The sequence below is a fragment of the Symphalangus syndactylus genome, chromosome 22 (assembly GCF_028878055.3).
Source record: "Symphalangus syndactylus isolate Jambi chromosome 22, NHGRI_mSymSyn1-v2.1_pri, whole genome shotgun sequence".
Taxonomy (NCBI): Eukaryota; Metazoa; Chordata; class Mammalia; order Primates; family Hylobatidae; genus Symphalangus; species Symphalangus syndactylus.
Window position 1 is genome coordinate 59,894,606 of NC_072444.2, and position 15,232 is coordinate 59,909,837.

The 15,232-nt window shown below is 36.7% G+C and overlaps 1 protein-coding gene across 3 annotated transcripts in view; it reads left to right on the top strand.

The window, feature by feature from the left end:
* Positions 1-15,232, top strand: part of RAB3GAP1 (RAB3 GTPase activating protein catalytic subunit 1) — a 119,133-nt gene that overhangs the window by 40,183 nt on the left and 63,718 nt on the right. For all 3 annotated transcript variants that reach the window (XM_055262017.2, XM_055262018.2, XM_063630998.1), the window contains exons 4-5: positions 933-1,065; positions 3,556-3,634. In XM_055262017.2, the coding sequence (XP_055117992.1) occupies positions 933-1,065; positions 3,556-3,634 (212 nt within the window). The remainder of the gene's footprint in view (positions 1-932; positions 1,066-3,555; positions 3,635-15,232) is intronic.

Here is a 15,232-nt window from a genome sequence, read left to right on the forward strand (position 1 = left end):
TATCCCAGAACTTAAAGTATAATAAAAGGATTATGATTTTGGATGTGTATCATACATGACAGTTCAAATACTAATGAAAAGATTGATATTTGATGTACTTATGTAATAATATACACTTAGGACACTTAAAATAGGATTTAATTTAATTTAGAATTATAAGTATCTTTCCAGGAATATACATAAAAATTGAGATGTTTACACTAGGTATAGCCATGAAAACATTTTTAAAATAGTAACTCACAGATTCATTGCTTATATATTTTCAATCTAGTTTGGGGCTATCTGTGCTTGGCTAGTTGCTTGGTTGGTATTTCCTGCCTTATGTGGTGCTATGCTGTAATGACTGTTTACCTCTCCATTGGAAAAAATAGCTACGGGAGATTAGAAGCTCTGTGGGAAAAATCCTTTTTTATGCTTAGGGTTATGTGTAAGTAAGGAGCTCTTTGGAACTCTTAATATATGTTTTTCATTCAAGAAGTTGCTGTTCAAATGGAAAGACTTGAACGCCAAAGCTTGATAAAGAAGCAGGAATCTGTTAAATAAGTGCTACAGGTGTCATGCCACTTAAATTGATTGTGCAGACTGCTTCTTTATGAAGCAATTTCTGGTGTCAAATAATGCTATATGCTGTGTTATTAATATATATTGATGTGTTCATGATTTTATATAGAGACATCTTGGAAAAAATTGTTATTAATCTTTGTAAGTCACTTGATAGTTAATATTCTAGGAGAAATTTCTTTTTAAAGGAACACTGTGATAAATCATTTATAAAATAATTTTCTCTTGGTTGCATTCACTTTTATGTTTTTCTTTGATTGTATGGAGGATATTTATAGGGCAGAAAAAGGGGAAAATATTCCTGTCGTTAGTAAATGTAATGATAGCTATTGATTAAGGTAAATATTTTGCCATTTTATTGTTACATATAGGGTATATTTACTTCTGGCACATGGGAAGAGAAATCAGATGAAATTTCCTTTGCTGACTTCAAGTTCTCAGTCACTCATCATTATCTTGTACAAGAGTCCACTGATAAAGAAGGAAAGGATGAGTTATTAGAAGGTAAGTTATTTCTATATAATAATATTAACTTCTGATTTTTAAGAGTGGCTGTAATTTTGAATTATTAATTTAGTTTTCTTCCATAGTGTCAGTTTCTCTGGAACTGTTTTACATAAGCAAAGTTGTTTCACCACATCTGAGGTAGAGGATGAATTACAGTGTCATTCATTTTTCAATTAATTAAATCAGCTCATATTTATTGAGTACCTAACATGTACCAAGTACTCTTCCAAGCCCTACATTCCAGTAGGGAAGATAAGATAGATAAGTAAGTAACCGTAATAGGTAGAAAGTGATAAGTGCATGCTGAAGTACAGATAAAGTTTTGTTGGAATTCAGAGGAGAAAAGATCACTTTTAATTGGGAGATTAGAGAAGGAGAATTAAGCAAGTAAAGTTTGGCTTTGAAGGATTACAAATAAAGGAAAATCTGTTGATTAGAGGGTAGTATTTTGGATTTACTCCAGATTTTGGAGTCAAAACAAGTGGATTAAAATTTTATTTTTTCTACTTGCTAGTTAATTGCCCCTTCTAAGCTTGAGTTATCTCAGTTGTAAAATGAAGTAATACTACCTGGAGGGCTAAGTGAAGATTTAATGAGAAATTGTACATAAGCAAGTATCTCAGTACCTGACCCATGCCAGGTACTCAATAAATGGTGTCTATAATTGTTAATAGGTCAAATCATCCAAAATCTTCTGTCCTTACATAAACTAGTGCATAACAGTGAGTGAGCAAGATACTGAATAAACATGAACTTTGGAGCTGCCAGTCAAATACCCTTCTTCATTCACTAAGCAAATAAATAGGTAGAATGTGTTAAACTTTTTCTGATCATAACAGATTATCATTTGTAAGCTCAGACCTGAAAAAATCTGTGCTTTTTCTTGTGTAAGAATAGAGTTATGTTACCTTTTCTATTATGTATATTCTTCTTAGAAACAAAACAATTAGATAACATATACATTCAGATTCATAAACCAGGGAAGATAACATTAACCATATATACATATATTGAAGGCAATTATACAGCAAAAGAAAATAATTAAGCCAGAATGTGAATATGAGAACTTTAAGAGGAAGAGGGAAGTGTGTGCAATTGGTGGGAGGTCTCATAATAGCCCAGCAATTTTCAGGTTCAACATTCTGCCAATTAACGAAGGAAACTATTCAAGATAGCAAAAATTTAAGTGCTGTTAATTTAAGGGAAGATCATGCATCAAGGAAAAGCTGCTGTAGTAAAGAGGCTTAGAATCAGTGGTCTGAGATGAATAGATAAAGGAGACTGTGGTACAATGAAGGCGAATGATTTTTTTTTTTGTTTTTGAGACGGAGTTTCACTCTTGTTGTCCAGGCTGGAGTGCAATGGCGCGATCTCAGCTCACTGCAACCTCTGCCTCCTGGGTTCAAGCAATTCTCCTGCCTCAGCTTCCAAAGTTGCTGGGATTACAGGCACCAATCACCGTGCCCAGTTAATTTTTGTATTTTTAGTAGAGACAGGGTTTTGTTATGTTGACTGGGCTGGTCTTGAACTCCTGACCTCAGGTGATCCACCTGTCTTGGCCTTCCAAAGTGCTGGGATTACGGACGTGAACCACTGTGCCCAGCCAAAGGTGAATGAATTTTAAGCTAGTTAAGGCATTGTTGCAAGTGTACATATAAAGTGCAGTTTTCTTTTAATTTGGTTGTGATTGAGCTTGTGACTTATAGTGGGAGTTACAAGCCAAACCATCAGCTCAGTTTTACAGATACACATTTAAAACTATATTATCAGAGGTCAGGAGATTTGAGCACTAATCATTTATTTTGTCAGAGTTGCCTATTGCTTTTGGTCTGAAAAGCATCAAATTGTTGGCATTCTCTTTAGTCTTTTAGCAAAATAAAAAGTATAGATTTGCTAAGCAATGATAGCTATACAACAAAAATTATTTTTGTGAATGGATACTATTTTTTATGCATTGAATTTGTCATGTATTTATGAGTATAATGATCTTTTATGTTAGTACCTTATCGTGGATAGCAATTTAAGTGTGTAAACATGGTTTAGAAGTGGGAAGCCAGGTAGAAGTTTTACAAGAACATTTAAGATGGACAGGGGGCCTAAAAAGGCTTGCTATGGGAGGTTATACAGAGTTGACATATCTCTAAATAGAATGTTGAAGAAAAGTAGAGGCAAGGACAGGCTAAGAAGAATAAATAAAACGAAGCTTTCTGGTAAGGGTGAGGAATTGTGTGAGTTGTGACTCAGAAGCAAAAAAATATTTTAAACATGGAAGTGGCATCTGTCTTTTTTATAGGCTACTTTTATTTGAAGAAAAAACAATGAGAGAGAAATCCCTCTCCCTGTACTCAAGAGCTATCTTTAGATATGAATCTTAAAGCAATATCAAAACTGCATGATCTAGCAAGACATGTGTTTCCTCAAAGCATGTTATAAAACTCTGCCTGATCATGAACATACTAACTTTTTCATTATCAAATGTTTTTGTAGATGTTATTCCACAATCTATGCAAGATTTGCTGTGTATGAATAATGACTTTCCTCCAAGAGCACATTGCCTGGTAAGATGGTAGGTATATATTTTACTCAGTATCTTTTAGTATGTATATTGCAGGAGACCTCAACACTGTCCCCAAGTTCACTGATTTGCTAAGAAGACTCAGAGGACTCAGCATTTAATTGCAGCTGATTTATTGCAGAGACAGGATACAGGGCAAAATCTGCAAAGGGAAGAGGCACATGAGGCGAAGTCCAGAGGAAGTACAAGCTTTTAAGAATCCTTTCCTAATGGACTCAGGCAAGATGTACTCAGTTCCCTCAGCAACAAATTGTGACAAAGTATGTGAAACATTGTCTATCAGGGACAGTGTTAGAGGCTCAGCACCCCAGGTTTTTAATTAGGGGGCTGGTCATATAAGCACCCTTTAACTGGTATATACCAAAATTTCAGGCTCCCAGAAGGAAAGCAGGTGTTCAGCATAAATTACATTGTTTGCATAAACAATTTAGGCTTAGTGAGCAGCTTAATCAGTTCTGGGAATGGTGAGAACCCTCTCCAAATCCCATTTCGCAGCTGTCGGCCAAGAGCTAACCTTGCAAGCAGGCTTTTCTTTTCTTTTTTATTTTTTTGGTTTGTTTTTTCTTTTAGTTTTTTTGTTTTTAATTATTGTGGATATATAATAGTTTTACATATGTAATAGTTGTACATATTTATCTTTTTTTCAAAAGAAATGATAAATGCTTGAGGTGATGGATTCCCCAATTAAACATTCCAATTCCATTCTTTTATTTAACTTGACATATACAACAAATTATTGTTAACTGTAGGCGCCATATTTTGCTACTGAATGCTAGATCTTACTTTTTCTATCCAACTGTATTTTTATCCCATTAACTATCCGCTCTTTATGCCCTGCTCCCCATTACCCTTCCAAGCCTCTGGTAATTCTACTTAGAGATATGTCAACTCTGTATCACCTCCCATAGCTAGCCTTTTTAAGCCCCCTGACCATCTTAAATCTTCTTGTAAAACTTCTACCCAGCTTCCCACTTCTAACCCATGTTTACACACTTTAATGACTATCCATAAGACAATAACATCATTCTATTCTCTTATCTCCATGAGTTCAGTTTTTTTTTTTTGTAGCTCCCACATATTAGTGGAAACGTACAATACTTGTCTTTCTGTGCCTGGCTTATTTCACTTAAATGTCTTTCAGTTCCTTCTATGCTGTTGTAAATGACAGGATTTCATTCTTTTTTATGGCTGAATAATATTCCATTGTGTGTATGTACCACATTTTCTTCATTCATCTATTGATGGGTACTTAGGTTGATTCCATATCTTGGTTATTGTGAATAATGCTGTGGTAAACATGGGAGTGGAGATATTGTTTCAGTATACTGATTTCCTTTGTGCAAGCAGGCTTTTTTTTTTTTTAAACAGAGTCTCGCTCTGTCGCCCAGGCTGGAGTGCAGTGGCGCGATCTCGGCTCACTGCAATCTCTGCCTCCCGGGTTCATGTCATTCTCCTCCCTCAGCCTCCCGAGTAGCTGGGACTACACGTGTCCACCACCACGCCCAGCTAATTTTTTGTATTTTTAGTAGAGACGAGGTTTCACCGTGTTAGCCAGGATGGTCTCGATCTCCTGACCTCGTGATCCACCTGCCTCGGCCTCCCAAAGTGTTGGGATTACAGGCGTGAGCCACCGCGCCCGGCCGCAGGCAGGCTTTTTTAAGGATAGCATCACAGGCCTGCTGGTTCATCTTTTCTGCACAATGTATTTCATAATCCAGGATAGTGCTTAACTATAGTCTCGTGACAAGCATGGGACATCTAAATATCATAGAAATTTTAATACATATTATTGAATATTGAAATAAACTCAATATGTTGGATGTTGATCTGTTATATGATAAAATCAAAACTCACTGTGTCTAAACTATAAATGTGATACATTAATGTAAGAGGTACAGTCTTACCCCCTTATCTGTGGTTTTGCTTTCTGTGGTTTCAGTTACCTGTGGTCAAGTGTAGTCTGAAAATATTAAATGGAAAATTTCAGGCAAAAACAACAAGTTTTAAATTGCATGCTGTTCTGAGTAGTATGGTGAAGTCTTGGGCCATTCTGTCCTGGAAGTGAATCATGCCTTTGTCCAGTGTATCTACAATGTATACACTACCTGCCCCTTAGGCACTTAGTAGTCATCTTGGTTATCGGATTGACAAATCACAAGAAGAAGGGTGAGTATAGTACAATAAGGTATCTTGAGAGAGAGAGAGAGACCACATTTATGTAACTTTTATTACAAAATATTGTCGTAACTGTTCTATTGGTACTATATATAGGAAAAAACAGTACATACAGGCTTCGATACCATCTGCAGTTTCAAGCATCCACTAGGGGTCTTGGAACTCACCTTCCACGGATAAGGAGGGACTATTTACGTCACATTTAAAAGGTCTCTTCTGTCTTTTTCAATTATTCCAGGTGTCTCTGAACTTTATTTATTTTGGATGGAGTGGTCTTAAAACAAACTACCACCAAAATGGCCCTAGTAAAGAATACATGTTTAAGAAAGGAGACCTAGTTAAAGGAAGTTTATATACTGGTTTGAAATTATTGGTATCAGTTGGTCTTTTGATTTTTTTTAATTAAAGAATTCTAAGGTAGGGGAAAATGATATTAATCTGTGTTTATCTTTTTCTTCATTTCGTATAGCAAATAGGCTGTGTAGCACTTTAAAAAAAGAAAATTATTTGCAAATGCAGGTAAACGGGATAGTGTTTCGTAAATATTCCTCTTTTAGTATGACCTTTTAAAAATTGTTCACTTGGCCGGGCGCGGTGGCTCACGCTTGTAATCCCAGCACTTTGGGAGGCCGAGGCGGGCGGATCACGAGGTCAGGAGATCGAGACCACGGTGAAACCCCGTCTCCACTAAAAATACAAAAAAAAAAAAAATTAGCTGGGCGTGGTGGCGGGCGCCTGTAGTCCCAGCTATTCGGAGAGGCTGAGGCAGGAGAATGGCGTGAACCCGGGAGGCGGAGCTTGCAGTGAGCCGAGATCGCGCCACTGCACTCCAGCCTGGATGACAGAGCGAGACTCCGTCTCAAAAGAAAAAAAAAATTGTTCACTTAAACAACTTAACTAAAAAAGAAATGTAATAATTATATTTATTAAATTTAATCCTTCCACATTCTGTTCTGGCCTTTTAAAATATGAATATATACATTTAATATGACTAAATTTATCAGAAGGCAGCATAGTATCAGAGCATGAGCTTTGTATGCATTCATTCAACATTAATTGAACACTTACTTACTGTTTGGCTACATACTGAATTAGGTTTAATTCCTAACTCAGGTACTTAGTATCTCTGCAACTTTGAGCAAGTTACTTAATTTCTTGTAGTTTGTTTCTACACTGGTAAACTAAGAATAATAAATAATATGCACTTTCAGGGTAGTTATGAGGATCAAATAAGATAACGGCACCTAGTATGTTTATCAAAATCTAAATGCTATTAACATGATTTCAGCCTTTTGATATGTATTTCCTCACTGTTACATAGTCCGTGGTCAAAATATTAAATGAAGTAATGAAACCTTTCTATATATTAATATAAATAACTTGTTAGTAGGGTGGTTTTTGTAACCTTTCCATTTACTTTTAAAAATATTTTTAGTAAAATTGGACTTTTTGTGGAGGTGAGCAGTTCTCTGAACTTCAACACTTATGTAGTTTTTTACTAGTATCAAAATCAGGAGATAGAACAGTTCTATAACACCCCCTCACCTCTGCCGCCAAAAAAAAAAGCCCTATTGTCCCTTTTGTCTCTTAGTAAGCATAGGCACATCCTTCCCACTTTTTTTTTTTTTTTTTTTTTTTTTAAAGAGACAGGTCTCACTCTCTCACTCTGTCACCCAGGCTGGAATACATTGGTGCAATCATGGGTACTGTAGCCTTGAACTCCTGGGCTCAAGTGATCCTTCTGCCTCAGCCTCTTGAGTATCTAGAACTACAGGTGCACACCACCATGCCTGGCTAAGTTGGGTTTTTTATTTTTTGTTGAGACAGTGTCTTGCTATGTTGCCTGGGCTGGTGTTAAACTCTTGGCCTCAAGTGATCCTCCCACCTCAGCCTCCCAAAGTACTGGGATTATAGGTGTGAGCTACTGTACCTGACCACACTCCTCACATCCTTATAATCCCTGGAATCCCTGATATTTCTTGGTCACTATAGTTTTGTCCTTCTGAGAGTGTCATATAAATAGAATTCTAATGTATGTAAATAGAGTTCTACTGTATGTGACTTTTAAAACAGCATGATGCCTTTGAAATCCTTTGAGGTGATTCTGCTTATCAATAGTTCGTTCCTTTTTATTGCTGAGTAGTATTTTATTGTAAGGATACACAAAGCTGTTTATTCATTCATTTGTTGAGGGTTATTAGGATTGTTTTTAGGTTTTGGCATTTTTAAATAGAGCTATACTATAAATATTTGTATACAATTTTTGTGTGAAAACACATTTTCGGTTCACTTGGGTAGATACCTAGAGTAGTATTGCTAAGTCATGTGGTAAGTGTATGTTTATAGGAAACTGCAAGCATTTCTAGAGTAGTTGTACCATTTTGCATTCCCACCAACAATGTATGAAAATTCCAGTTTCTACATCCTTAGCAGCACTTGGTATTGTCAGTATTTGTTTTTAGCCATTCCTAGTAGGTGCATAGTGGTATCTCATCCTAATTTTAATTTTGAACATCTTTCGTGTGTTTATTTGTCCATTTATATCTTCTGTATATTACAGTGTCCAAGTCTTTTGCACATGTTTCATTTGGGTTGTTTGTTTTCTTTTTTGGGGGTGGGGGGTTGTTTGTTTTCTTGCTGTTAAGTTTTGAGAGTTCGTTGTATACTTTGGATATAAATCTTTTTTATAATGTGTGATTTCCAAAAATTTTCTAGAGAAGACATCGCTAAGAGAAATGAAAAGCTTATCTGTAACAGATAAGACTGTAACTTTTAATTTCTCTTACGATGTCTTTTCTAGAACAAAAGTTTTAAAATTGAAGTTCAGTTTTATCAATTTTTAATTTTATGGATTTTGCTTTTGGTGCTATGTCTGAGGACTTTTTACTCTAGGTCACAAATCTTTCTCCTATTAAAAACATTATTTTATTTTGGAATTATTCAAAATCTGAGGGTAAAAGCAGCTGTTTATGGATGCTGGAGATGGTGGTAGCAGGTCCATTACCTGGCTGGCAAAAGGGGTGGCAGTGGCCTGTAATACTCTTTCCAAAAACTCCTAATCCTAATGTATCCATTTTGATATTTAGATGTTAACTGATTTCTTTCAGCATTGTCTTACAGTTTTCAGCATGAAGATCCTGTAAATGTTATATATTATGTTTCTACTTGTTGCTTTCTTATAAAGGAGCTATTGTAATGATATTTAAAAATTTTTTCATTTCCAATTGTTCGTTTCTAGTATGTAGGAATATGGCTGATTTTGAGGGGTTGACCTTGTATCCTGTAACCTTGCTAAACACAATGACTAGCTCAGGGAGTTGTCATTTCTTTGGGGTTTTCTATGTATACAATCACTGTCTCTGAATATGGATAGTATTATTTCTTTTCTAATCTCTGTTCTTTTTAAAAAATATGTATTACAAGAAAACATGAAGCAGTCTGTCCATTTTTTTTTTTGCTTTTTGAAACTGGCTAGGGCTTCCAGTAAAATACTGAATAGGAGTTCCTTATCTCAGGGGGACAGCATTTAGTCTTTTACTATTAAGTATGATATTAGCTGTAGGTTTTTTCATAGATGCTCTTTATCAGATTGAGAAAATTCCCTTTTGTTCCTGCTTTGCTGAGAGTTTTTATTATGAATGGATGTTGAATTTTGTCAAGTCCTTTTTCTGTTTAAATTGATATGATTGTTGTTTTCTGTTTAAATTGATATGATTTATTTTCTTTAGATTTTTAATATGTTGATTGCATTGATTGATTTTTGGATATATAACCAGCTTTGCATTCTCAAGATAAACTCCACTTCTTTGTGGTACAATTTGTATTTCTCTGTGTGTGTGTGTGTGTGTGTGTGTTTGTGTGTGTGTGTGTGTGTATGTGTATTGCTGTATTTGATATGCTAATAGTTTGTTGAGGACTTCAGTGTCTATGTTCATGAGGGATGTTGGTCTGTAGTTTTCTTATGCTTTGGTTTTGGTATCAGAGTAATGTTGGCCTTATAATGTGAGTCAGAAAGTATTTTGTTCTCTTTTATTTTCTTTGAGAGAGTGCGTAAAATTGTTTTGTTGTTTTTTTTTTAACTGTCTGATAGAATTTGCCTTTGCAACTTTCTGAGCCTGGCATTCTCATTTTATTGAGGTGGCAGTTCCTTCTAGGGTCCAGGATTTAAGCAGAAGTCTGAGTTCCAGTACCTTGTCTCATGTATACCCATATCCCTGAGAGGTCATTCAAAACATTACAACTCCGTAGTGATTTGGATTGATGGAGTAAATCTAAATCTAAAGGATACAGAAGGAAGCTTGTGTGTTTAGGTTATATAGCAGAGAGATTGGTAATCTCATCAGAAAGATAGGCAGCTTCCAAGTCCCAGGCCCTCGTAAGCAGAGGCACAGTTGTGGATGATAATATCTGAGTGATATTGTGCTTCTGGAAGCCTAGTTTCTGGGCCTAGACTTATTTATATTTATTATTATGAGACTGGGGCATTCTTGGACATAGCCTAATCTGGATGCATGCCAGAGACCACTTTCCCTGGGCTGGGTGTACCTCATCATCTCAGAGTTATATAATTCACATTATGACTGCTAGGCTAAAATACATGGTATTGTCAGATGTAAACAGACTTTTCTTCCATCATTCTTGTTCTCTTCAGTCTAGCACAGCATAGTCAGTTTTGCAAATAGTTTTATAAGTCAGACTAACAGACATTTAGCAGTAAAAGGCTTACCCTGTAAAATCCCAGCTCCCAGTGCCCAGCTGTTAGGGCCTATAGCCAAAGCTGATCATCCCCTGTTATTTTCCAGTCACCTTCTATGCCTGCTTTTGCCTTTCAGTATACTCTTTGTTTCTGTTACCCAGGAATCTCCTTTTTATTATTTCAAATTCAGCTGTGTATTTTGACAGCATTGCATATTTGATCAGGTATTTCTGTGTGGTTTGGGACAAGGAGGGCCTGTGGTTTGCCGTATGGTTGGAAGTCACTTTCAGTTTTGTCTTACTTGACCTTTCTTAAAGTTTAGGAAGGCAACAACAAAGCTTTTGAGAACTGTTTAAAAGTTAAGCATATTAAATGTATGTGTATTTTCTTTTATTCAGCAAACATTATTTTTAAACATTTACTGTGATCCAGATACAGAAATATCAAGGATAAAACATGGTTACTGCCTTAGTAATCTTTGGGATTAATAGAAAGACAGATAAGGGGGTAGACAACAATAACATTTTGTGATAAATGCTCTCATAGAAGGCAGAACACAAGGTTTGATGGAAACTCATAGGAGGTACCTGTAATTCAGACAGATTAAGTCAGGAAAATGTTTCCAGACAAGGTGATACCTCATCTGAATCCTGAAAGACAAGTGAGAATAAACCAGGTGAATAAGCTTAACTAATAAGTTAGGTAAAAAGATACTTGAGGCACAACTAGTAGAGGTGATGATGTTTAAATGAACTTTTGAAACTTGTAGGTAGTTTGGTAAGGTTGGGTATAGCAGTAGAGGGTTGGGAATGGGAAAAGATGAGAAGCTCTTTGGTATGTGGGTATTTTAAGACTAATGTGAACCGGACATCTTAAGAGGATTTCATAATATTCTCCTTCTGTTTTATTCATATAATTTTTATTGTAATTGTTAATAAATACATTTCTCAAAAATTTCAAGGATACAAATTACTTGTAGTGCTTCAGAGATACTGAAGAATAACATACACAGAAGTTTTCACCTAAACATTTATTTAAATTTGAATTTTAAAAAGTTAAACCAGAATTAAAGCAATGACAGTGAAAATTTGAAAACGATTTTACAATATATGCATCTGTACTTATTTATACCATAAATATACAATTAGTATAGGTTGACCCTGTCAGAGTGATTTAAAATTAATATTAACTTATATTTTCAAATCAAATTCTGGAAAATAGATTTTTGGCATTTATGTCCAATGCTCAATTTTGATAGTTCGAGTTTGTCTATTAATCTGTATCTATTCTGAGATCTTCTTGTTTCAGTTTTCATATCAAGCACCTCTCAGATTAGCCCCAAGCCTGTTTAACTTTGTTAAGGGACTTTTATAAAAGTGGACTTTAAAAGATATGTGGGCATGATCAATTTTATGTTCTTGGTAATGTAATTGATCTTAATGATGTGTTTTGCTGGATGTATTTCAGCCTTCTAATATACTTATCCTTTAAATATCATCATTACAGATTTATTCTCTTGATTGTTATGCTTCATGATAATATAAATAGCCCTGGAAATGACACAGACGTCAACCGTAGCAAACATTTATGTCCAAATGGAAATTCATGAGCAGAGATTTTAATAGGAAGGTGTGGTAGGCAAGATAATGAACCCTGCTAGCCCCCAGAGATGGTCCACAACCTAAGTCTTAGAACCTGTGAATATAAGTTATGTGGCAAGAGGAATTAAGGGAGCAGATGGAATTAACATTGCTTAACAATAGACTTTAACGTAGGGAAATTTATCCTGGATTATCTGGGTGGACCCAATATAATCACAGGAGTTCTTAAAAGTGGAAGAGGGAGACAGAGGAGAGTTAGTGTCATAGCAGTATGAGAAGAACTTGGTCCCAGTAATGTAGGTTTTTAAGATGGAAGAAAAGGGCCAAGAGCCCAGTAATGAAGGTAAGCCTCTAGAAACTGGAATGGGTTCTGCGCTAGAGCCTCCCGAAGGGACACAGCCTTGCTGCCACCTTGAATTTAGCCTCTTGAGACCTGTTTCAGACTTCTGACCTGCAGAACTATAAGATGATCAATCTGTGTTTTTTTAAGTCACCAAACTTGTAGTAATTTATTACAGCAGCAATATGAACTAATACAGAAAGTAACAGCGTGAAAGCTGTAGATGCCTGGAGAGGCTCTATTGAGAGTGGAACAATACACTGAAAGCACAGCTAGGTTTAAGGGAGGACACATTTTGTCCCCATGGCTCTGCCTTTGTTGAGCGTTGTCTTTGGGCGTTTAGCTTTAGTCATGCTTTATTGGTCACCACAAAGAAACAGTCCACAAATAATCTTGTGAAAACTGTGTAGTTGAATAATTATTATGGCTTTTAAGAAATATTCATTTTTGGCTGGGCGTGGTGGCTCATGCCTGTAATCCCAGCACTATGGGACGCCAAGGTGGGCAGATCACGAGGTCAGGAGTTCGAGACCAGCCTGGCCAACATAGTGAAACCTCGTCTCTATTAAAAATACAAAAATTAGCCGGGCGTGGTGGCACATGCCTGTAGTCCCGGCTACTTGGGAGGTTGAGGCAAGAGAATCGCCTGAACCCGGGAGGCAGAGGTTGCAGCAAGTCAAGATCGCGCCACTGCACACCAGCCTGGGCGACAGTGTGAGACTCCATCTCAAAAAAAAAAAAAAAAAAAAAAAGAAATATTCATTTTCGTGATTTTTTATTTTTTTTATTTTTTTTGAGATGGAGTCTCGCCGTATTGCCAGGCTGGAGTGCAGTGGGGAAATCTTGGCTCACTGCAACCTCTGCCTCCCGGGTTCAAGCAGTTCTCCTGCTTCAGCCTCCCGAGTAGATGGGACTACAGGCATACGCCACCATGCCTGGCTAATTTTTAGTATTTTAGTAGAGATGGGGTTTCAATGTGTTGCCCAGGCTGGTCTCGAACTCCTGAGCTCAGGCAATCTGCTCACCATGGCCTCCCAAAGTGCTAGGATTACAGGCATAAGCCACCCCGCCCAGCCTCATTTTTGTGACTTTAATATATTTTTTTGCTGGTAATAGAGTTACATGTAAAAGAACCTGACAGTTTTGAGAAACCAGCATTTTAGAATAGCCCTAAGGACCTGTAAAATGTTTTCATTCTTCCAAAAGTGAATGTTAAGAGGACTTCTTGTAATGGCAGTGTGAAGTGGTTAGTGATTCCTCTTTGCTAAAGGGGAATTTTTTTAAAAGGCATTAAACTGGACAGAACTGTCAAAAAACAACCATTTCTGGCCCCTCTTCCTGTAGCTGTTTCTGTCACCTTCCCTCTTCTCTCTAATCTGTGTTGGTGATAACTGAGCTTTCTAGTCTAGGCTGGCCATGAAAATACCACCTCTTTTGCCAGATGAGCAGGTTTAATTAATTCTTTGTTGCGGGGGAGGGAAGGTACCAAAACTTTTGCCTTTGCCAACCAAAAGGAACAGATTTGGTTGGGAACAGGTGGATAAAACCTGTACCTTTGTTAGACCAAGGTTGCAGTCCCAAATCGAGGCAAGTGATGGATTAGTCAGAAATTTAACAAGGAGATCTTGTATTAGAGCCATAGAAAGACAGATACCCTCTCTGCACATCCCTAGATGACAGGAAAACTACATATATGCAGGAGAGACCCAGCAGAGCTCAAACTGGAGTGCTGGTTGCAATTTTGAATGCATTCCCTAACCTACACGCAGATCATTTAGCAGAAAGTGAAAGGAAAACCTTATAGGCTCAGGTGTTTGGGCATGATCTGTGCTCAAATTATTGGTTTACCTGCAAACTATACAGACAAGAGGTAGCCACTAGGGAGCCAGGCTAAAACATTGAAAATAAGAATAAAGCAATGGAATAGAGATATCAGAGGCTGCACACTGTTAAGGAGACAGTTTCCTCAGTGTAAGTCCAGGCAAGTTACGAAATACAAACAAATTGAAAAAGCTAACAACCCTCAGAAAAGTTAAACAGAATCTGGTCTTGCTACAATGTATTATCAAAATATAGGGTTTTCAAACACAAATTACTAGATGTACAATGAAACAGAAAAATGTGACACATACAAGGGGAAAAATAGTAGAAATGGACTCTTAGTGGGTCTAGATATTAGATTTAGCAATAACATCAAAACATTTATTACAAGTATGTTGAGAGAATTGAAGGAAAGGGTCTTCAAATAATTAAATACTAACAATGAGTTACATAGGAATCTCAAAAAATAGAAACCATAATAAAGAACCAAATGGCGGCCAGGCATGGTGGCTTATGCCTGTAATCCCACCACTTTGGGAGGCTGAGGTGGGCAGATCACTTGAGGTCAGGAGTTCAAGACCAGCCTGGGCAACATGGTGAAACCCTGTCTCTACTAAAAGTACAAAATAAATAAATAAATAAATAAAATTAGTTGGGTGTGGTGGTATGTGCCCATAGTCTCAGCTACTCAGGAGGCTGAGATAGGAGAATCACTTGAACCCAGGAGGCGGAGGCTGCAGTAAGCTAAGATACTGCCACGGCACTCCAGCCTGCGCAACAGAGCAAAACTCCATCTCAAAACAAACAAAAACAAATGGAAACTCCAGAGTTGAAAAGTATAATTGAAATGAACTTTCTTCACATGGGCTCAAAAGCAGATCTGAGATGATAGAAGAAAGAGTTGGGGGATTTGAAAGATTAACAGAAATTGTCCAGTCCAAAGAACAGAGAAAAAA